At 44.2% G+C, this 25,136-nt stretch overlaps 2 protein-coding genes across 8 annotated transcripts; one reads left to right on the top strand and one right to left on the bottom strand.

The window, feature by feature from the left end:
* Positions 1-25,127, bottom strand: LOC127005199 (uncharacterized). 7 transcript variants are annotated; one of them, XM_050873894.1, is made up of 4 exons: positions 23,941-25,127; positions 23,158-23,344; positions 4,444-4,591; positions 1-1,423 (listed from the first exon to the last, which is right to left on the bottom strand). In XM_050873894.1, exons 2-4 carry the CDS (start codon positions 23,211-23,213, stop codon positions 587-589), a joined length of 1,041 nt encoding a protein of 346 aa, XP_050729851.1. In that variant the 5' UTR covers positions 23,214-23,344; positions 23,941-25,127; the 3' UTR covers positions 1-586. The 7 variants fall into 7 exon arrangements, with proteins under 7 accessions (XP_050729851.1, XP_050729855.1, XP_050729856.1 ...); XM_050873898.1 differs by lacking the exons at positions 23,158-23,344; positions 23,941-25,127 and adding exons at positions 7,312-7,429; positions 7,814-7,872; XM_050873899.1 differs by lacking the exons at positions 23,158-23,344; positions 23,941-25,127 and adding exons at positions 7,312-7,425; positions 7,814-7,868.
* On the top strand, positions 18,500-22,583 carry LOC127005200 (uncharacterized). The gene is made up of 2 exons (XM_050873901.1): positions 18,500-18,643; positions 21,548-22,583. The coding sequence occupies exon 2, from the start codon at positions 21,548-21,550 to the stop codon at positions 22,124-22,126; it is 579 nt and encodes a 192-aa protein (XP_050729858.1). The 5' UTR covers positions 18,500-18,643; the 3' UTR covers positions 22,127-22,583.
* Positions 25,128-25,136: the final 9 nt, after the last annotated feature.

Raw genomic sequence — 25,136 nt, 5'->3', positions numbered from 1 at the left:
ACACCACACACCACATCCCCTTTGCTCAAAGGAGGACAGCAACCACTCCTTGTCAGCGGTGAAATCCCGGCTTGAGAGGGGCTCGAACCTCAACCTGCCAGCCCGGAGCCTGACAGGGGAGAGCCTTAACCCACCGAGCTATCGAATTGGTGTGTGTGTGTGTGTGTGTGTGTGTGTGTGTGTGTGTGTGTAATTCACCGTAATTCACCGTGGCCTGACTACGCGATAGACTCGCGATCACCAGCCAGTACCCTCCCCGAATGTGCTTCGAACTCATACGTGAGGGATCTTTGGGTACGGTTGAAACCTCACACCCACACACACCCAGGAGGCGAGACACAACGACTGACTCCCGGTACCCATTCACAGTTCGATGGGGAGGGGCACGACTACCCATCCAAGGCCTTGACCCATCCATCTCCAATCCCCCCGCGAATCGAACCCGGGACATCTTGGTTGTGAGGCGAGCGTACTACCATTGCACTCCAGAGCTGTGTGTGTGTGTGTGTGTGTGTGTGTGTGTGTGTGTGTGTGTGTGTGTGTGTAGGAACACACAGTGGGGCGTGTGTAGGAAGTCCCTGAACACCTACAGGATCTTAGCTACGAGGCCTGAGGTAAAGGTGAACAGCGCACTGAGCTCCTTCCCTTGCAGGCCGCATCGAGGGAACTCCTGGTCACACTGACTGCCTGGAGGGGCGTCGCTGTGGCTGCCGACAAAGAGGCGCAGCAACAGTTCCTCGTCCTGGGTGAGGGCATCCTGTGGCTTTCCAAGGAGGTGGCACAGGAATCTCAAGGAGCAGCCACTCGTGTCCAGTTGGGCGGCGAGGTTCACTAGTACCTTCTGCAGGGCCTCGTCCTCCTCGTCTTCGTCGCGTTGGTCGTCAGATGAAAGGGAGAGGGGGCGGGACAAGGAACCTGGGATGCTGGAGTGATCTGGCTCATGTACTGTGTCACCGCCGTCTTCGCCTTCGTCAGGTTGATGGTGAGGGGATCGGGGCAAGCGGTGCGGCCTGAGGAAAGGATGAGGGTCGTAAACCGTGTCCATATTGCCTTCGTCGGGCCAGTTACCAGGGAAAGGGGGGAGGCGGTTCTGCGTGACGAATGGGACATCGTAGTGGTCAGCGTCATATAAAAAGTCCCCGTAGTACTCCAGTTCTGGCCCGTATTCTTCGCCAAAGAGCAGCGGCACTGCGTCCTCCCTCTCCACCATTACTGCGTCCTCCCCCTCCACTGTTACTGCCTCCTCCCCCTCCACTGTTACTGCGTCCTCCCCCTCCCCCGCTGCCGCCATCGCCGCCTCTGCCCTCAGCGTCTCCAGCAACTCCTCCTGCTGCTGTCGCTCATCCGCCGCTTCTAACTGCAAGCGTCTCCTCTCCTCGAACCTCAACAATTTCTTCTTGTACAGAGACACCCCCAGGCTGCCCTGAACGGTGAGGGAAGGTATAAGGAAGGGCTTAGAAAACACACACACACACACACACACACACACACACACACACACACACAAACACACATACACACACAATCATTTCCTCACTCTAATAATTTAAGCTGCCAGCAGAGCACTTTTGTACGACGTTCAATTTACTCCTGACATAACGGAGTAGCGTTCAATGCAACTTTAAAGGAGTTGATGGTTTTCGCACTTACTACTGAAGGAAAGTTGTTCCACCGGCGGATAAATCGCTTGGAAAAAAACAGCTGATGTCTAAACTGCATCGCCTCATCGTCCCGTTTGAATCGGTGGACCGTTATTTCCAGCTCTCGGGTTGACTTGGAGCTTTATGGACTTGGGACGATCGACGTTACTGAACATCCTCAGGTACTTGAACGCCTGGACCAAATCTCTTCCAACGTAATTAAGTTGAGACGCTTTAGCAGTTTTTCATACAGCTGCGTCCTTAATGTGTCATGCTCGTAGCGCGTCGCTGGAGAAAGAGAAGGTAACGGAAGGAGGAATATGACCATAAGAATGCCAGTGAATAGAAAGAGAGAAACACCGTTGCCAGATTGTCCTACTCAGAGCATAGTATTTACCGGTTTCTGACGCCTAACTATTGCCAAGAAACATCAGGATCTAACTCTTTTAACGATAACTATAAATGAGTTTCGTTACTGAAGCCCAGAAGACAGTCTAAGGGTAAGAAGTCGGGAAATATAATCGGCTCAGTACGACAATCTGGCACTGTTGGAGAGAAAATACATGAAAAACTAGTATGAATATAAAGTGAGGAAAAGATGAGAAGGATATGGAGGTGAAATGAAAAGGATAGGAAGGGGAAATAGGAAGGATGAAATGCGTTACGTATTTCTTAGCAGAACCACTACAGTCCTTCCCAGACCACCACCACCGACTCATTGCCACCATCACTACTGTACCACACCAACCATATCATCGCTACCTATCAGTTCTGTATCACCCATAGCACATCAACCATACCACATTAAACAACCACGTACCACACCACGTCAACCATACCACATCAACCGTACAACAGCAACCATACCACATCAACCATACCACACCAACCATAGCTAAGCAATCATACCACATCAACCATACCACACCAACCATACCACATCAACTATACCACACCAACCATACCACATCAACCATACCACAGCAACCATACCACATCAACCATACCACACCAACCATACCACATCAACCATACCACACCAACCATACCACATCAACCATACCACATCAACCATACCACAGCAACCATACCACATCAACCATACCACACCAACCATAGCTAATCAAACATACCACAGCAATCATATCCCATCTACCATATCACGTCAACAATACTACACTAACCATACCACATCAACCACACTACATCAACCATTACACAACAATTATACCACACCAACCATGCTTTATCAACCATATCACAGCAACAATACCACACACACACACACATATATATATATATATATATATATATATATATATATATATATATATATATATATATATATATATATATATATATATATATATATATATATATATATATATATATATATATATATATATATATATATATATATATATATATATATATATATATATATATATATATATATATATATATATATATATATATATATATATATATATATATATATATATATATATATATATATATATATATATATATATATATATATATATATATATATATATATATATATATATATATACCATATATATATATATATATATATATATTACCGTTATGCTGGCGTCACACATCCGCGATTTCGCTTTGCGATGGTTGGCGGTTTTGAAAATGCACGAAATGGCGGGAGCATCGGCATTGTCTCTGCGAGTTTGCCTCCATTTCAACTCCCATTAACATGGCAAGGGAGGGTCGTTCGCCTGTACGCACACAAGGGCGACAGGCGAGGGGACGTCTAGGTAAATCGTGCGTGAATGCGCGCGAGTGTACGCAGAAGAGCCCAAAAACCGTCGCGACGGTTCGCGATGAACGCAGGGCCTGGCGGTTATTGTGCGACCGCCCCTCGTGTAGCCGCTCGACGTCGCACGCATGGTCGAGAAAACGTCGAGGGCACGTCGCTGTACGACCCCTCATAGATAAAAGGGAGGGCCCCTCAACCTGGCCGTATAGTGTCCACCTGTCCCGCAAGGAAGTCAGTCACGCGCCATGAATAGCCTGTACAAGTTCATCAGCAAGAAAACCCTATGGGATCCACAACTCGTCAAAGATACAATCGGGTGTGAGTGAGTGCGAGCGTACTGACTGGCAGTGCTGCCACTCCGTTTTAAGAAGTAGTACCAGACTGCACCAGTAAAGAGTACCATATGAGAACAAAACGTACCAGATTGAGTAATTATAACACTATATACTGGTCTACATACCTATAGAAATGGAAATCTATCCCCTCAAGTGTTGCTGGTGTTGAACACTAACGAAGTGCATGGCAGGACATCAATGTAACGACTTAGTTACGACACTATTCGTATTATTTCCACAATGTATAGAACATAAATACCATCTCTATTTTCTACCAGATCTAGTGGAGGTCGTATTTGTACACCCAAAATTACCATATCTGGTACGTTCGTTACAAAAACGGTAACACTACACTGACTGGTGGGTCGCGCGCCCACGGATTTTTAACCCTCGCCAATATCGCAGACTTCTGCGAACTTCTTGAACATTCCAAAATGTCCGCGAGTCGCGCGAACTTTATCGCGCGACTATTGCGACTAATCGCGGGGACGTCGCTACAATGACGAGCATGTATGCCGATTTCGGAAATTTTCAAAATCGCCAACCGTCGCAGAGCGAAATCGCGGATGTGTGACGCCAGCATAATACACTATAACCATTACACTCCTGCAGCACACCAGTGTACACCTCTTCATCACCACTTCCACCACCACCACCATATACCACCAGTCCTCACCAGAAAGATCCACCACATATAGGACACAAAGCCCCCCGCCACTCCGCTGCCCAAGCCGACAAAGGCCTCCGCCTCCCGCACCGCCGCCAGCAGCAGCACCGCCAGCACCACCACCACCATCGCCTTCGCCGCCTCAGTCACCCGCATCCTGAGGGAGAAAATATATTGTTAGAACTAACTATAGTAATGCTGCTGGTGTTGGTCCTGTTATTTCTACTACTACTACTACTACTACTAATTACTACCACTTCTGCCGCCGCTACTACTACTACGACTACTACTATTACTACTACTACTATTACTACTACTACTTCTGCTGCCGCTACTACTACTACTACTACTACTACTACTACTACTACTTCTGCTGCCGCTACTACTACTACTACTACTACTACTACTACTTCTGCTGCCGCTACTACTACTACTACTACTACTACTGCTAATACTACTACTGCTACAACTACTACTACTTCTGCTGCTTCTACTACTTCTTTTCCTGCTACAGCGTCTACTGTCTTTTTCTTATTTTACGTTGGGCCTAGAGCGCCGTTAGGCTTTCATGATGGGACCTGTTGGTCGGCCCTTGCCCGTTAGTGGTGTTTTCCAGTGGCACCATTCTTGCTTTTGGGTCATCCTGCCCCCTTGAGCTCCACTTGATCCTCTTGAGAGAGTGTCGCTAGAGTCAGGGTTGAGAGGCGGTCATCATGACCAAGATCTTGATCAGGTGAGTGGTGTTCGCAGGGTCCTTAAGGACACCACTACCGCATGCTGACTAGTCAGCCACCGCCTCCCCAAGCGCTACTATGCCACTACCACTTTTTTATATTGCAAACACACACACACACACACACACACACACACACACACACACACACACATAGTAATGCCTACGAACGCAGACAGAACGTAAGCACAGAAGCACATACAAGAGTCAGTGGTTCCCAACCTATGGTCCGCGGACCGGTGGCAGTCTGTGGCTTATGATTTGCTGGTCCGCCAAATTGCTTTACTGGTGACTTTTTATTTTGTTCATGATCTAAGAAAATAATAACCTGTCAAAGCATTTTTTTCAAATAAGTGGTTATAATGAAGTAAAAACGGAATGAAATGTTTAGAATATGGTGTAAAACCCGCCGGACAGACGAGGAAGAAAGAAAAAAAATAGAAAAAGGAAGAAGAGAGAGAACGAGAGAAAAGAAGAAAGATAGAAGAAAGAGAATAGGAGCTAAAGCTAGCGAGATGGAGATCGGATTTCTTATGTCATTTGTAAAATATGAAATATTACGTTTTGGTGTATTGATAAACCTTGCAATAGGTACATGAGTTTATCACCATGACAGCTAGTCTTTTCCATGTCTACTGTAGTACTAAGTGCTGTAGTTAGTGTAGTATTTTTCCCTAATGGCGTCCATTTGAATAATTTAGCCTTTATAATCACTTTACTTTGTATAATGTGAAACATTACATTGCACGATATTGTCCCACTGAATTTTAAATTGCTTAAAAATAAAATATGTATTTGGACTATATACATGTATGCTTGGATCTGTGCCTGTGGTACTGGTCCTTAGAATTCTTTTCTCTTGCTCGAGTGGTCCGTGGCTTTGAAAAGGTTGGGAACCACTGTACCAGACAACCCTTCCCCTACACGTAATATTATGCACTCCATGAACTCACCTGACTCGTCCGATTCAAATAGAGGGTTGGATCACCACTTGTGTCACGGACTTTGCAACTAAATCACATTCAGTTTGTGTGTGTGTGTGTGCGTGTGTGTGTGTGTGTGTGTGTGTGTGTGTGTGTGTGTGTGTGTGAACTACTCTAATGCGGGTGTATGGCCGTGAATTTTATATTACTAAGCATGTGCGTATGTGCATGTATGTATGTATGTATGTATGTATGTAGGGTAAGTTCGCCAATTAGTACGCAAAAATTTTGTTTACGAGTTCTCACCAGAAAACCGGGAGGCGTAGAATATTGGGTATGGGGTGAATTTGTTGGGGAATGATTGGCCTTTATCCCATATAAAGGAAATTTAGATACATTCAATACTTTTTGAGAGGGAAGAGTTGAAAGTGAGTGCATACAAATTATTCCAAAAATCCTATTAGTACGCGCTTGCTCCAATCAGCACTCAATGGCTTCTAATTCTAAAACCTTTTGAAATTTTACTCTACCATTCCAGTACATTATAGACAGGAGTCTCCTGACCATTTTATGTTAAATGATGTTTGTCTAGAAATGCATGAGTACGGCGCTACATTACGCGTACGTAAAAATAAACAAAAATTTAAAGGGCGACAAATTTAAATACCTGGAATTTAAACGCTGTTATCCGCCGGTGATGGCTGGTCTCAAGGAGTTGTATGGTCAATTATGCATGGTATTAGATGGTTCCAGCTTTATACTACCGAGCAAAACACGCAGTTATTTTTTTTTAAAGATCAGGCAAAATACAACAGAAAAATCGTAAATGATATCTTTTATCATGTTGTTTTATCTTTACTCTAATTAATCTAAGTAAACGTTTATTTTTTTTTTCATTTCTTATTAATCTTTTAATCTCTTTCCCTCCCACTCGCACCTTTTCTCTCTTCCTCTTTCCTCACCTTTACCCGGCTCTCTCTCTCTCTCTCTCTCTCTCTCTCTCTCTCTCTCTCTCTCTCTCTCTCTCTCTCTCTCTCTCGCGTACTAATTGGTCACGACGTGCGTACTAATTGGTAGTGTGGTATCCTAAATCATGAGAGTTGTCACCATGAAACTGGTCAAAGGAAATGCACCTCTATTACTCAGGGAATTAGGGCGAGACTGACATATTGTTGCGGTGTTGTTTACAGCCTTCTAAACGGTGTTTCAAAAATCGCGTACTAATTGGAGAGGGGGGAGTTCTTATCCAATTCGTACGCCCCCCCGGTACTCCCTCCAGGGTATATTCGATTCCAGTAATTCCAGGTGTAGGCACCAGTTCAGTCCGTCATCCATCTACCTGACACAGGAAAACATGCAATAAATAGCATTAAAGCACTCAAAATGAGCTTCCCCAAAGTCACTACCCTTATAGGTTTTGCCTAAGAATTTACGATTTTTTTTTTTTTGGATTTTTGGGGGATATATATATATATATATATATATATATATATATATATATATATATATATATATATATATATATATATATATATATATATATATGTTTTTTTTTCCCTTGTTAATAATTACTTTATGCATGTTTGTGGGATAATAGCCAGATAGTTCAGCTAAATTTTGAGACATACCCCATCCTGCCAATTTACCGCATTTCATGTAGGCAGTTTTTTTTCGCAATTTCGCGTAGTAATTGGAAAAACCGCGTACGAATTGGCGAACTTACCCTATGTTTGGCTATGTGAAGTGAAGGTCTCCGTGATGCCTTGCTGTGGTTTGTGTGGCGGAGAGCGAGGAACTGGCCGCTGGAGCGTGTGGGAAGGCGGGGCGTGGTGGGGGTGGGGGAGGAGGAGGAGGTGCTTTGGGGGGTATGGAAGAGCGACCTACTTATAGTAGTTTTGAATCTAGAACGAACAGGACAACGACTCTCCAATTTTGTTGTTTTTATTATTACTTTTTATACCACTGCCATCTCCATCAACACACTACTACTACTACTACTACTACTACTACTAGTGTGTGTGTGTGTGTGTGTGTGTGTGTGTGTGTGTGTGTGTGTGTGTGTGTGAAAGGGTTACTTATTTTTTTCATTTTATTTTTATTCTCTGTACAGTTAATTGTTTTCTAGTTGGGTGCAGGCCGTTAGTGGCGCGGGGGGCATTTTTTTTTATAGTGAAGCCGTTTTGTGTTTGGTAGTTATGAAATATCTAGCGATCGAGTGCAAGCTGATGACAGTTTTTGTCGAACATGATTATAAGGACATTAACACGTAAGAACACGAGGAGTATGAAATGTGTTAATGATTGTTGAACCGTTTATTGTGTATCACGGTTGTTCATGATTAGAATTCGTTTTATTGGTTGTAAGAAGGCGATACCAGTGTTGAGGGGGTTATCATGTTACCTTTGAAATTTTATGAATATAATTAGATCTATACTTCGTGCTACGTGATACACTTCCCAAAAAGAAACTCGCTCTTTTTGAATAGATAAATGAGAGGAGAGGAAATGTCCGGAGGCGGGAAATGTCCGGACGGGATTATGTTCATGGGGGAGTTTGTCATGGGGGAATTTGTCATGAGGGAATTTGTCATGGGGGAATTTGTCATGAGGGAATTTGTCATGGGGAATTTGTCATGGGTGAATTTGTCATGGGTGAATTTGTCATGGGTGAATTTGTCATGGGTGAATTTGTCATGGGTGAATTTGTCATGGGGGAAAACGTCCTGAGAGGGAAATGTCAAGAGGGGAATATGTTGGGCACCACTACCTGACACCTCCCCTCCTCGCCCCTCACACCTGCTGTACACCTGGACATAATTTGCACTCCTTCCAATTAACACCTTCACGCATCATAGCTCTTCAGTGTGGTTTACCTACACACCTGTCCAACAAACCTGTACACCTCTACCTGATACTTCTCTCCTCACCCCTCACACCTGTCTCACACCTGCACATCATATATACTCCACGTAATTGTCACCTTAACACATCATAACGCCTCAGTATGGTTTTCCTTCGCACCTTCCCCTTACACCTGCCTGCCTCATCTCTTTCATCAGTCAACGCTTCCTTCGCACCTGCTCACCTTCACACACACCTCACCCCATCTCATTGCGCCTCACTACATTACTTGAGTGTCAGGCGTGGAGTGTTTCTTGGTAGTTAGTGTTGGGAAGTGCTGTTTCTGTTGTTGTTGTTGGTGGTAGTGGTGTTGTTTTGTTACTCTGTCCCTTGTCATCATTTATCACTCAGAAATTCAGTCAGTCAGTCAGTCGGTCAATGTGTGTGTGTGTGTGTGTGTGTGTGTGTGTGTGTGTGTGTGTGTGTGTGTGTGTGTGTGTGTGTGTGTGTGTGTGTGTGTGTCTACCCTAATTTCTGTACTCTCTCTCTCTCTCTCTCTCTCTCTCTCTCTCTCTCTCTCTCTCTCTCTCTCTCTCTCTCTCTCTCTCTCTCTCTCTCTCTCTCTCTCTCTCTCTCCTGTGATCCCGCAATACGCTGTTTCACATCCCAAGTTCATCTTTGGGCAGGCGGAGGAAAGCCGGGGCGAGGGAGGAATGCCCGACGCCGGAGAAAAGGAACAGAGAGAGAGAGAGAGAGAGAGAGAGAGAGAGAGAGAGAGAGAGAGAGAGAGACGGTCATGAAGGGAATACAGAAAGGTATTTACTACAGCTCGAGAGAGAGAGAGAGAGAGAGAGAGAGAGAGAGAGAGAGAGAGAGAGAGAGAGAGAGAGAGAGAGAGAGAGAGAGAGAGAGAGATCTGTGCATACGGCAATGCATGCATGCATGCATAGATAGATAGATAGATAGATATTTATTGACCACAAATGTACATAAAACCAAAACATCATACATAAATCGGAAGTTATTTAAGAATGTTAATTTCGTTAATATGACAACATTTCCAATTTTTAGTCCACATTCAGCACTTAAGTAAAATCTTTATATAATCACTAAAATATACAGAGCTCTGGTGTCGTTACTGGCTTAAAAATAGTAAAAAAATATATCAAAACTTTACAAATTTAGATAATTATATGAAACTACTTATATCAAGAAATTTTAAAAATACACTATGATAAAAGAAAACCTAAAAAGAAAAAAACGTAAAAACAAAGGAATCCTAAAAGATGACGAATTCTCCAAAATAAATATACTAAGAAGACACTCAAAGGTAACAATGTTCAGGCAGACACCATCAATGATATGTAGAAAGTAAGAGATGAACAATTCTTGCAGCGACATGTGCATCTTTTGTCCACCTCGTGTAGTTCAGTTTGCACCTCCCCACACGGGCAAAGCCGCTCTTCCAGGGGAAGGCGCCCCCTGCCTCGCCTATTCCACCGACCAGTCTCCACAGCTAAATTATGCCCGCACATACGTAACTTTGTAAACGATGTTCTATGTAAATCATTAAAAAAAATTCGTGTCAAATATAAGTCGTGGACAGTAAAATCAGGATTTAGGGATACATATGTCGTTCTTCTAGAAGAATTAGATGGTGCAACAGATTCTTTTAGGGCACTAATCGCCTCCCCAACATCATCCATATCTTGAGAAATAAGATCCGAAATAAACCTGCCTGCTGTACGGAACATTGGCTTCCATCGCGAGTCCTACTGCGTGTGACCATGGGTCGTCATTCATTTCTCGCCGCTCCCTTCACATGCAACGGAAGAATTTACGTTATCTACTAATAACAAGGGCTCGTAGGGGTGGCAGTCCTAGTTCTAAGTAACATAAGTCATTGCAGGTTGTCATACGCACATCCAATAGTTGTTTGATACCCCAGTTAAATAGTTTTACAACTGGCTTTAGATCACCATTCAACCACGACTCACACCCATAGAGTACGGTCGAGATCAGCGCGGAATCAAACACTCGTCTCTTTACATGAAACGGGGTATCGTTGTTCTTCTTTACAAAGGAGGCGAACTTTAAAAAATGGCACATTCGCGTCTGTGCGTGGGCAGCAATAGCTGATGAGACGGACCCGTCGCTGGTGAATACACTTCCCAAGTACGCATAGCGGTCACACCATTCCACTGACACGTCTCCCACACGTAAACTCCCGCGCTCATCATCATTCACGTTAACAGCAAAAAACTTTGTTTTCTTAACATTTACTCTCATACCATAATCACTGCAATACCGACAGAGTATGGAAAGCTTATGGTGCATGGTTTCCCTTGACGTGGAGAGCAAGACAGTGTCATCCATCAGCACCAACGTGTGCAGCCACACCAGATACCCGTCCCGCCCGCAATTCCCATTTGATAGCTTGACCAAATCGTTGATAAACAAAACAAACAAAATGCAAGAGGTGGGGAGCCCTGGCGCACACCCACGGTGGCGGTGAGGACAGCCGCGCCAAGGACGCTGTGGGTGAAGGGGGATTCGAACCCAGGACCGCAGATTCATAGTTAGGGACGCTAAGCACTGCACCGTGGAGTCGTGGGAGATAGATATTATTGGTGTTTTTTGCGTGTATATATATATATATATATATATATATATATATATATATATATATATATATATATATATATATATATATATATATATATATATATTTAAGTCTCCGTTACCTAACCCCCGCACATATAAAGTAATGACTGTCAGCATTGTCTTTAGTGTTTTTTATAGCTTGTAAACTTGACGGCCGGTGTTCTTTTGTTCTGATAAAAACGGCTTTGCCCTATTGTCCTTTCTAGAGAGAGAGAGAGAGAGAGAGAGAGAGAGAGAGAGAGAGAGAGAGAGAGAGAGAGAGAAGGGCCATGACAGTGATGAACACTTAAGGAGAGGTTTTATCAATTTTCTTTACGTAACGACGCCTTATGCCGTAAACGTTATGGGGTCTCGCCCACGGCCAACAGAATAGAATATTCTCTTGGCCTTGGACTCGCCAAGCTCCGTGTAGTAGGGGGCAGCACTGCGCCGCCCCGTCCCTGGCGCGAAGGCGACGGTAACGCGACACCGCTCGTTTGCTTCTCTAAGAGAGCTGTGAGGCGAATACTATAATATTCCGTTCAAATAATCCTAATAAATGCATATGAAAATAAAACAAAGAAAGCTTTGTTCAACTTAATTCTTTATTTCTTCCAAACAAGCCTGATTTTTGGAACATTGCATTACTCTTTAATGACAATACAATACATCATGTTGGTATGGTGTTGGCCAACATCAGCAACCTCGGCAGAACGCACCCCGTTGATGGCTGTTGCCTCTGGCCAGTGGCCACACGAAAAGAGAGGCGAGGCGAGGGTTTTCATGGCAACGCGACCACTCCTAGCACCTTGCCAACACCCACCCCGTCGGTGCGGACGATTCATGAAGTGAAAAGTTTTTATAAACAGTTCCGTGCTTCACTTATTTGAGGTTTTTTGAAAAATCTGTATACACCATCGTGTTCAGGAGGCTTTTCGCTATAAGATGGAATTGTTTATTTTAGTCTTTATTTCATAGCCGCTGCAAATGGTAGCTATATGTAAAATGTGTTATAAACTTTACGGATAAATTATTTAACTTCAACTCGTCACTATTTATTTAGTTTGTTTTATTGAGTTTTCACAAACATATTCGAGTTCTCCAATCACTGCTGCGTCTAACGGTGTTAACCAATATGTCCTATCTAATGTGTGAGTTGAGTTACGACAAATAATATGGAAGCATGTCTGTGATGTCCCACTTTCTGACCGAGCTGTTGTTTATATCTGACGTCACAAGTTGTGACGGTGGCGCCTCTCAACATAGGATCTTTCCAGGTTGGTCCCGGAGCAACATTTTCTCAACAAATGTTGACCAGAAGTTGACCGCCAAAACGGCTTGATGCAACACGGAAGCAACTTGTGACGTATTCGTGACGTCTCCAGCAAATGTTGACGGCGAAAATTCGCCTCTGTTTTTCAAGGCGTGGTCAACTGGTTTTGTTGATATTTTATGTCACTTTTTAATACCGAGTTTGTAATATGTCGACTTAACTCTGTAGTATTCCAACACTTATAACCAACTCCGTCCCAAAGATGGAATTGAAAAAAAAATAGCAAAATAACTGTTGATTTGGGTAGGCGTTGGCTGAGTGGTTAGAGTGCGGGCCTAGCATTCACGGCGCCATGGATAACGTCGGTTCCAATCCCCAGGCGGCTTCCCCACCCTACCACCTGGGATTTTTCAGTCACCGCCGAGTGGCCTAAGACTACCCACATGCTGTCCAGAAGACCACCCATCAACCCGGACTCTAGAAGAAACCGTCCAAGTGAATCAAGAATGAGTTCCAGGGGGCAGCATGAGCCAAGCATAACTGGCGCCACTATAAAAAATTGCCTGCGCCATGACGGGCTTGGGCCGACCACCTGGCCCTTGAAGAAAGCCTATCGGCGCTACAGGACGAGATGTGAAAAAAAAAAAATAATAATAATAATAATAATAATAATAATAATAAACACCATTACGACGCTTAAAAAATCTGATAAATGTCATTCTGCTGCAAACTTGGCAGCTCCAGTTTCTGTTCGACGCTTGGTTATCAATATGGTGCAATGGCGAGTGAAATCTGGCTTCGAGTGATATGTGACCATTGTAGTGCAGTAGCTAAGCGCCTGTGTCAGCTTAGTCTTGGCGCTAATAAATATAAGAAAAAAATGTTGGCACCATATGTGTGTGTGTGTGTGTGTGTGTGTGTGTGTGTGTGTGTGTGTTCCTTATCCTTTCCTCTTCTCCACTCTCCCATATACACTTTCTCCCACATTTCCTTCCACCTCCTCATCCCGTAACAATCACCTCCTTATCGTGTGTGTGTGTGTGTGTGTGTGTGTGTGTGTGTGTCATCGGATGTGTTGTTATCATAATGTTAGCCATCCTTCATTATACAACCCCCCCCCACCACCACCACCATACACCAAGCCTATTATTATCTCCCTCTTTATTAGCCGTATAGTACATAATTCACACTGTCATTTTCCTCCATTGTGCAATAGATGTAGGGGAAGAGGTTGAGAGAGAGAGAGAGAGAGAGAGAGAGAGAGAGAGAGAGAGAGAGAGAGAGAGAGAGAGAATAATACATAAAAGAACGCGAGGGGGAAAAGAAGGAGGAGAAGGAGAAAGAGGAGGAGGAGGAGGTGTAAAGAACAGGGGAAAGCTGAAGAAGAAGAAGAAAAAGAAGAAGAAAAACAAAAACAAGATGAAAAAGAAGAAGGGGAAGGAGGAGCTTGAATCAAAGTGGCCAACCATATGCATCACAGAGATTTACATAGATTTACATAGAAAATCAGACCACACAGACCCCATGGTCCAGACTAGGTGGTCGTCCTTAAACCTAAGTGATTCTACATTAATCAGAAGGCCCAAAAACGTTGCATTTCAACTCTAGTTAATATTAAGTTGAAGGAAGTGACGGTCGAGCTTGATTTTGAAGGAGTCAATCGTGTTACACTGGACCACTGACGGTGGGAGCTTATTCCATTCTCGCACTACAACGTTGGTGAAGAAAAATTTGCTGCAGTCTGAATTTACTTGTCTACATTTGAGTTTTACGCCATTGTTCCTCGTTCGCAAAGTGTCACCGATCATAAAGAATTTTGTTCTGTCTACATTCGTGAACCATTAAGTATTTTAAAACATTCGATCAGTTTTCCTCGGAGGCGACGTTTCTCAAGAGAGAACATATTAAGGGTGGAAAGCCTTTCTTCGTAAGATTTGTTGCGCAAGGAAGGGATCATTTTTGTCGCCCGACGCTGAACACCTTCTAATTTAGCAATGTCCTTTGCAAGAGAGAGAGAGAGAGAGAGAGAGAGAGAGAGAGAGAGAGAGAGAGAGGTAATTAATATGGGGAAGGAAATAGTACGGAGGGAAGTCACCGAGACGAGCCGAAGGACGCGTAGGATACCAAGGGCGAAGGACTCTCAAACTTTCCCTTACTTGCCCCTTACATCCCTCCCCCCCTACCCCCCTGTCCCTCCGTTGTCCCTCCCCCCCCTTTCCCTCTCTCCGACCTTCACCTTTCTCTCCATCCCTCCATTCATTATTCTCTCAACCTCCATCTTTTTCCATTCCTCCCTCCTTGCAACTTTCCTTTCCTCCTTCTCTCCTTCTCTCTATCTATTCGTTCACCTTTCTCTCCACTTCTGTCTCCTTCCATTCCTCCCTCCTTTCCTCTTTATCTCCTTTCCTTCCTCCTCGTCCTCTTTACATTATTTCCTCTTCCTTCCTACCTTTTCTCCATTCCCTCTTTTTCTCCTTCCTCAAGTCCTTCGTTATCCAATTTTTCCCTCCTCTCTCTCTCTCTCTCTCTCTCTCTCTCTCTCTCTCTCTCTCTCTCTCTCTCTCTCTCTCTCTCACGTTGCTGCTGTTGTTGTTGTTGTTATTGCTCTCTCTCTCTCTCTCTCTCTCTCTCTCTCTCTCTCTCTCTCTCTCTCTCTCTCTCTCTCTCTCTCTCCTACGTTGTTGTTGTTGTTGTTGTTGTTTTTCCTCCATAACACCTCCAATCATTCATCCTTCCTTCCATTCCTCTCTTTCTCCTCCTCCTCCTCCTCCTCCTCCATTTATCCCTCCACCCCAGCTCCACCTTTCATTCCCTTCCATCCCTCCCTCCACCTGGCTTTCTATCCCTCCCTCTCTGCCTCCATCCACCATTTCATCCCTCCGTCCCTTCCTCCACCTCTCCCTCCCTCCTTCCACCCCTCCATCCCTTCCGTCGTCCTAAGGGAGGGGGGGAGGTGAGTACTTTCGTGGAATGAATGACCTGAAAATTACTCTCTCTCTCTCTCTCTCTCTCTCTCTCTCTCTCTCTCTCTCTCTCTCTCTCTCTCTCTCTCTCTCTCTCTCTCCATGTATAATTCAGGAAGTGCATTTTAGTGTCATCCACATGTGTTTTATTATTATTATCATTATTATTATTATTATTATTATTATTATTATTATTATTATTATTATTATTATTGTTGTTATTATTATCAACAATCACTTCTTCTTGTGACCTGTTCCGCTTTGCATCGCTTTTTAGGACCTCCTTGGTGCTTTTTAACACTTAAATGCTTCACTTGGTTACTCTGTGACAGTATAGATTGGGTTCCGCGATGCGAAGCTCAGGATGGAATGCCTCACGATACGGAATGGCAGACGACACCACACCGGGTTTTGCATCAACATCGCCTCAAGCGTCATTTCCTTACCCCGCCACGCCATCTATAACTGCACCACTCACAGGGCATTATTTGCATCTACAAGTTATTTTCTTCTCCTCGTGTGTAATTTTCGGAATGCATGTTGATGTTCATTCATTCACAATATTATGTTTTCCTTGTAAGGTTTCTTCACACAAAACATCAGCGTAAAGATAACCTAGCTAAGGAAAAGTTGAGAGTACACTCCCTCCCGCGGCTTGGCCGCACACGACTTCCTACTCAAGCTCATCCCTTTACTGTCCAAATCCCTTACGCACGAGTTAACCAGCATCTTCACTCTTTCATCCCTCACGCAGGTAAACTCTGGAACAATCTTCCTCCATCTGTATTTCCTCCTGCCTACGACTTGAACTCTTTCAAGAGGAGGGTATCAGGACACCCCTCCTCCCGAAATTGACCTATCTTTCGGCCACTCCTCTGAGCTTTTTATAGGAGCAGCGAATAGCGGGCGTTTTTTATTATTGTTTCCTTTTTTTTTTGCCATTGAGCTGTCGCCTCTACTGTAAAAAAAAAAAAAAAAAAAAAAACGCTATAGGTGGGAGTGGCCACGGTGCTCATCTCCGTGCCATTGGTCCTTGACCCTGTGGTGGGTGAGAACTCATTACCCCAGGACACAGGGCCAGTGCAACATCCGGGTTACCACAGTTTACCTTCCCCAGGTTTACCCAGGTACCCATTTATCGATCACCCAGAGAGAGTGATAAGATGAACAGCTGGGTGGGCTGCGCGCCGACTGCTCATGCAAGCCAAGATTTTTTTCTGTTTGTCGAACCCAAGCCCGCAGGTTCGTAGTTAGGGACGTTACCCACAGCAGCACGGAGACTCATAAATATCAAGGGTGCGTGACGAATATTCCAAGGAACACGGCGTGTTGGTTCGCTTACTTGCAAGCTCGTGCTTATCGCTGTAAGTGCGTAGGCCTTGCGTGGAACAGACAATAGTAAGTTATATGCTAACACCAGTTTATGAAAGAATAGAAGCAACAATTACTATATAATAATGCTGTTATATATATATATATATATATATATATATATATATATATATATATATATATATATATATATATATATATATATATATATATATATATATATATATATATACACACACACACACACACTACTACTACTACTACTACTACTACGTACTACTGCTAATATTACTATGTACTACTACTACTACTACTACTATTACTACGTACTCGGTGCTACTGCTACTACTACTACTGCTCCTATTACCGGTACTATTGCTGCTGCTACTGCTGATAAAAATAATAATAATAATAATAATAATAATAATAATAATAATAATAATAATAATAATAATAATAATAAAAATAATAATAATAATATTGAACTTGTTCTCCGAATTTGCAACTGCAAAATAGAGACAAACAGGAACGTATAGTCGGGAGAGAGAGAGAGAGAGAGAGAGAGAGAGAGAGAGAGAGAGAGAGAGAGAGAGAGAAGGACATCCATAATTAGAGTTATATGTTACTTTGAACCTCCGCGGTAAAGTGGTTAGCACGCCCAGCTACGGATCCGTGGGTCTGAGTTCGAATCCCGGCTCAAAGAGTCGGAGCGAAGCCCACCCAGCCGTTCATCCTCCCTTTCGGGGTGGTCGATAAATAAGTACCTGGGGACACCTGGGAAAGGTAAACTGAGGTTAGCAGGATGTCAAACCGGCCCCGTGTCCCGAGGTAATGGGTTATTTCCCCCCACGGACTCAAGGACCAATATGACGGAGATGAGCACCGAGGCCATGCACAGCTTTAACGAATTCCCTCAACTTAACCTCATAAAACTACAGTCTGTAAACTAATATGTGAAGACGATAATCATCTCCCAAACGTTTTACGGGAGACAAAAAAAATGCAGCATTTCAAGAAATAGAAAAAAATCCCCCAAAAAATGTATTCAAGTAGCTATATGAAATTATTCATGCAACGGACGGTTATACTTTATTTTCGATTACGAAAAAAAAAAATTCTCTCTCTCTCTCTCTCTCTCTCTCTCTCGAAAACTACCTGCCGAGGAAAAAGGAGAGGGATGGACAACTAGAAAAGGTATGACAAGGAAAAGGAAATACATGTGTGTGTGTGTGTGTGTGTGTGTGTGTGTGTGTGTGTGTGTGTGTGTGTGTGTGTGTTCGTGTGTGTGATGGCATAAGAAGGTAAGCGGCAAAAGGGGGTAGGGGAGCCAGAGACGAGCGTATATAAAGACGGGAAGTTGCAGCACCAGGAGACAGAAGGAGGAGGACTGGTGAGGGGAGACACTTGAGGCGAGACACCGGCAAGACACACCCTCACAGAGCCTCGTCCCGGGTAACTTCCAATTCTCCTGACGATCGTGCGGAGCGACAACTACACTAAAGGTGAACGCTTTCGTTCGGGTGTGTGATGGATAGTTGGCTAGTTAACTGGCTGGTTAGTTATTTGCCCAGTTAGTAGTTTGCTAATAATTTATTTAGATAATAAGCCGCTAGTCTGAATTTCTCTGCCTCCGTTAAAAATTGCGGACATTTGTAAATGCACTTAATACTTCACAGAAGTGTCAGTGTTCCAAGCTGGAGGGCCGGGTTTGTCGAATGGCATTTATTGCCTCGCCAACAGTCCGTCGTGCAGGATTTGTTGTCCCGGGAAATGTGTCTATATATCTTTCCGGTTCTGTAGCACGCTGAGTGAACACCAGCACTGCGTTGGAGTCTTCAAGAGACTTTCAGGAGTTTACTGAGCTCTTACGACGCTATGGTGGGGTTATTTTTAGCTATTCTTGAAATATTTTTTTCTTTAAAATATAAAGCATTGTACTATAATAATTTTGATGTAATTAAAACCTCGTCGCCCTGCCCAGAAAAATGCAATTTTAGATATGATATGTACCGCTCGCACTACACTGTACTCAATATATTTTCACGGTTTTTTACAAGTTCCTGCGGTACAGTGACACTAAAATATTAATTAAAGTTAAATTACTCCCCCTTGTCCCTTGTCCTACTAACATAGATTTGTGATAGGCCCCAATCTTAACATTGTGTGCATTGTATGTACATATGTATGAATGGTTGAGCGAATGGTGTGCATGCTTCAGGATGGTATATAAAACTGAAAACTTCTTTCCATAAACCAGCGAAGACATCACGATCCCGGTGGTTAGGGTCACTGGAATCATATATAGCAGGGGGCCCTTGAACTAAGTTGATTAGGAGTTCCACCAGCATGCTTGAACACACCACGGCAGACTCGCTGTGACTGACATAAAAAATAGGTCCATCCCTATATGTGACTCGACGCGACGCGACGCAACGTGACGTGACTCGACGCATCCGGTGTAAACGGTTTCTTTCAAAAACCCATAGAAATCAGTGTTAAAACTGGGGTGGCGATTCATGATGTGTCACGAATCGTCATGACGAGACGCGACGCGACTCGACGCGACTCGCTTGGTGTAAACGCAGCCTAATATGAATTAAGGCGGCGCCAGTAACAGATCCAGATCCAGCCCCTTCCCCCAACGATCTTGGGGGACCCGCGGGAAGTCGGGGTATTTGGGTGGGAGAGCATATTTAAACTACTCCAACCGAACTTTACGACCTGCTAACGGGAGGGCTTTGCTCCCCTCGACCCCTTCCCCCGCCTTCATAATGTACCCCAACCGAACTTGACGACCTAACAGCTAACTGAGGGACATTGAAAGAGGTGCTTACGTCCCCTTCTTCAACATTAGCTATTACATTACTGACGACGCCAAGATGGTCCAGCGGCTTCACCAGCAGACCCGTCCTCCTCCGAAGAAGCTTCGTCACTAACCTGCTTCACGAATCACGCGTTCGTACGTGCTACCAGTAAGTGAATACATAGTCGTATATGACGGTTGCAAGATTCTTATGACGCAAATTACTTACCGTTTAGATGCTTCATTATGACCTTAATACTGTAATGGAGGGGGGCTTTGCCCCCCTCGAACCCCTCTTTGGTATGGAGAGTGAGTGAAATTGCGTGGTTTCCGTACATTGAAAAAAATCCCGGAAAGTACGAAATTTCCCTACATCTAAGTAATTGTAAGGAATTTCCCTACATCTAGGGTATTTTTCAACCCCCCGTAACTCAAAAACTATGCATTTGCGACGCATTTCATGTATACCACCGCATTCCCCGCAGTCTCAATAACCCCCTAGCCAATTTTGGTTGCGAGGGGTGAGTATGGGCAAACACTAGAATAATACCGACCAAACTTGGGTGGGACAGATCCCAACAAGCAGTCGACAAAAGACACGGTACCGTGTTGAAATTCATGTATGTATTGAGGATGGGATGTCTCACGATCTTGGGATGTCTCATGACACCACACTGGCAAGGCGCTCACGCATGCAGGGGCGCAGCTCCGTTTTGGTGGGCCACTGGAACAAGAACTCGTCGCCCAGCCTTGTCCAGCTCGCGAGTGTCGATCTATTCAACAACTTAAAATGTCTTCAAAATACACCACAACACTGCCAGTATCATGACTTCGCCCACCATTCATGTAAATAAACTACTTAATCAAATTGACACAGTGAATTTGCTCGGCCAACACGATGAAGCAAATTGGTTATCTGACAACCGACTACTTCCATTGCCTTGTTATGTTAAGCTCGTCACTTGCTCTTGAAGCAGAAAGTCAGTAGACTTACTCAGAGGTTCTCTGAGTGAACACTAACGCTTACATGTCAAAATGCCTGTTTGACGAGCACATTCGACTTTTAAATATTATTACAAAATCCAGGAGTAATAGTAGTACCGGTAGTAGTTGTATGAGTAGTAGTGTAGTAGTAGTGATGGCGGTGGTGGTTATAGTCGTTGCTTCAGGGTTGGGTAGGGTCTTCGTGGAGTGTGCCTTATACTACTGCACCTTCAGGAAACACTCGTAGTCGTAAAGCAAGGTTCAAAGTTTCGTAGAGAGCGTCATCTTGCCTAGGGATCTTGCCGACGCCCACCGTGCGGAGACAGTGTCCGCTGCCCGAGGGTTGTCTGCCGCGACGTGCCCGTTAAAGGTCCCGTTCACACTGTGCTGACTCTGGGCCACGACAACCCAGTGACTCAGGGTGCACGAGGTCTTGGGTGTGAAATGTTGATGTGAAAGGGCCGCACATGGTCGGAAAGAGGTCTAGTCGAAACGATTGCCGGATGCTGAGTTGGCACAGTGTGAAGGGGGCCTAAAAGTCGCTGGGTTGTCGTATGGCCTAAAGTCGGTGCAGTGTGAACGGGGGCTAAAGGCGACACTGATGGTTCTTTTTTGACAGATGCAGCAACGATGGCTCGTGCTGGCGGCAGTGGCACTATCTTGGCTAGTCTCCTGCCAAGCACTATTCGTGGAGCCCGTGCTGGCCCTCGGGGCCTTAGCAATACTTAAGGGCGCCGCCATCGCGGGCTTCAAGTTCGGTCGCTCCACCAGCGGGGGCCATCACGGGGATTACAGGCCCCGCCCATACTACAATCGCCACCGCTGGGGTCGCGCCGCCGGGAATGATCCCCGTCAGGTGGACGACGTCTTGCTGAGCAGCGTGACACAGATGGACCCTGACGGCTGCCTCCTCAAACTGCTGTGCCTGGCCAGGGCCACGCCGGCAGCAGCCCGCACCCCCTACCAAGCCTCCCTTGTGCACCTGTTCGCTGACATCACGCAAGCCCCAACGCCCGCCGGCATCCCCTTCGTGCAGGCCCTGCACACAGGCAGCGCGGCAGGCAAGGCTACGGCAGCCTGCCAGGCCAGTCATTCCAGCTGCCCACTCTCTGAGGCCATCCTGCACGGCATGCTAGTGCAGGCGTGGGGCGCCGCCGACCAACAGCAGACCACACCCACGGCCACGCCTGCCTTATGAGGCCGCTACGTTGCTGACTCTCTCTCACACACACACACACATACATGAGCAACAGCCACCACTCTTTGTACACGTAGTTTAATTTTGTTAAATAACTACATCCACATACCTGTCAGGCTACTGTGGTGTCTTGCCATAAGATTTTGCGTTAGAGACCATAAGTTTGTGTATAAAACGGTAATTAAACCATACGAAAACCATATTTTTTTGTCATTCAATATTTATTTGTTTCAAAACAAATGCAGAATGAAAACACAATGTAAACACATGACACTGTATGAACACCACATAATGAAAAACAGTACTGTTTACATTACAGTGATTTTCAAAGTGTGTGCCGCGGCACACTCGTGTGCCGCCATTATCTCCTTGGTGTGCCTCGAAAATTTGGGTGGGATTTTGATTTGTGTACATAATCTAATGAAACTACTGTAAAGTGTAATTTATATTCATCAAGGGTGACTAATTATATATATATATATATATATATATATATATATATATATATATATATATATATATATATATATATATATATAAATATATATATATAAATATATATATATATATATAAATATATGGCAGGTGTATATAAAATATTAGTTGTTTCTTAGTGTGCCGTCATACTAAATAGTTTGAAAACCACTGGAACTTTACAAGAACAGTGAGCTGCAGTGAACCTACTGCAGCTCACTGATGCTCTTTGTTGTACTCGCAAGCGGAGAAAAAACGTAAGATTTTCAACTTACGCCGTAAGACTTGAAAATCACCGAAATTACGTAAGACTTACGCAAAAACGTTAGACTTGACAGGTATGCATCCATCGATTAACCTTCATTTGTGAAACACCTTGAATATGCAATCAAAGACTTTGTATGCAATATTTTACAAATAATCGTGTAATATTTATTGTGTATTTTCATAGCTGAGAAATGCATATTCGACACTACAGGAAACTCACCTTGTAGACCTATCCCTGATGTAATGAAACCTGAAGGTAACAAGAACAAAGTTACAACATGAATACTCACTTGTGCGAACCGCAGACGCTGCAGACACTTCCTCTGCTGTCACTCTCAGGCCGCATTATCTTAAGTCTTCCACGTGCCGGTCTTTTTCTCTTTACCTTGATTTTCACGGTAAATGTGTAGTTTAGCTCGACCACCTTCCGTACGCCTTCATATTATGGTTAAAGAGCAAAACTTAATGTCCTTACATCTATAATATAAAAGCGTACATGGTTAGGAATAATCCTAACTAATCTAACCAAAGCAAACCTAAAATATCATAACCATTCTTTTGGCAGATTTTCGGGGGGGGAGGGGGGGCTAGAGGCTAAAGGGCATCATAGCCTCAGGTTCATAAGGTGGGAGGGAGGGAGGAGGGTGAAGTCAGCATGCACAAGTGGGAGAATTTTTTTTTAAATAGGCACTTTAAGAGGCATTTTGAGGACGATATAGAAAACACTGGGGGGCTATACCCCCCTTAGCCTCCCCAGAAATTACGCCGCCTGCCAGCGTCGCCAATACGTAGACAGCCGGGCGGCGGCTGCGGTCGGGGGTGCAGCGGCAGGGTTTGTTTGTTAGGTCATGATAGGTTTGCTTAAGTTAAAATAGTTTAAGCAAGTTTCTAACCATGTGCGTCTTCATATCATAGTTAAAGGGCATGTATTAAGAAGGTGTAGGTATGTACGTGGTATTTTGAGGGCGGAGCTAAACAAGTCAATCCTTTTCACAAGTAGCCTGGTAAAGATTTACTTGATGCCACCTTCCGTTTCTCGTCTCCTACTTAACTATGTAGTAACCTTTGCTCACTTTCTCGTCGTTGTCGTGCACGCGCCTCACCAATGGCTGGACTTAAATTGGCCCCAGCCGACCCGCCACGCGCGGCGACCCGCCGTCACCGTCCATAGGTAAACACTGACCACTGCGCATTCATTAGTCACAAAGATAAACACATTACTTATGCTTAATTTTATATTATGTATACTTACAAATATATACTATATAAGTGGTAACGATAACTGATTTCCCTTCAAAAGCTAGAGTACACAATACTGAATCCAAATGACTTTTTAAATTAGCAACTTTTAACGCCTCTGTGAATTTCAGTCTCTCGAGGCCACTGATCAGTGCTCGGGGCATGTCTCGGGGATGAACGCTTCGTAAGTCTCACTTCGATACACAAGGCTACCTTTGTCTTTGAATAGCGATTATATGATAACAGAATACTGCCGATGTTTCACTATTGTTTCACATATTGTACATTGTATTTTTACTCATTTGGAGCCTGTAGCCACAAAGATTTTCACTTGTATGCATTAATGTATAACAATGTGACATAAATTATCTTATCCTTCGACGCAAATCCCCTATACATTATAGGTAATACTTGCCATGACCGAAAAGTTGAGTTCGATTCCAGATCACGGCAAGTTCCTGCCGACACAATGTGATTTGACAATTTGATATTTTATTAACAATGAGAAATTGAGATGTAATGAAAAAAAAAAAAAAAGGATTACCGGTGTGAAACAATAATTATTGTGGTGTGGGATGTGGAGTGGTGGAGAGGATGAGATGAAGTGGAGGTGGTGTGGACATATATACTACAAGAATACAGAAAGATGGCTTTATAAAGTGTATGAAAGTATATGAGAGGTCAGGGGTGGAAGGGAGACAAGTAAGATGGATAAATGTTGTGGAGAAATACATGATGGAGATTGGAGATGGGGTCAGTTGTGAAATAGGAGTCGCCAATATAAAGAGTGAGGACTGGAGACTTCTGCCATGGCTACCAGGCGGTGGCTGAGTGGATAGCGTGACGACGCGGCGCGCGCGTCTAGGACGGCGCGCCTGCCCGGTGCCACAAGCTGGGATTTTTCAGTCACCACCGAGTGGCCCTCGCGGCGGTAATGCGCGAAAGTCGTGATGGTATGAATTTAGGACTAAGCGCTAAAACTCGAGGATCGCGAAACTCGGCTAGCGCGAAACTCGAGAGGGCACTATAT

The sequence above is a fragment of the Eriocheir sinensis genome, chromosome 29, assembly GCF_024679095.1.
Source record: "Eriocheir sinensis breed Jianghai 21 chromosome 29, ASM2467909v1, whole genome shotgun sequence".
Lineage (NCBI taxonomy): Eukaryota > Metazoa > Arthropoda > Malacostraca > Decapoda > Varunidae > Eriocheir > Eriocheir sinensis.
The sequence above is the reverse complement of the archived record's forward strand: the minus strand, read 5'-3'. Positions and strand labels throughout refer to the sequence as shown.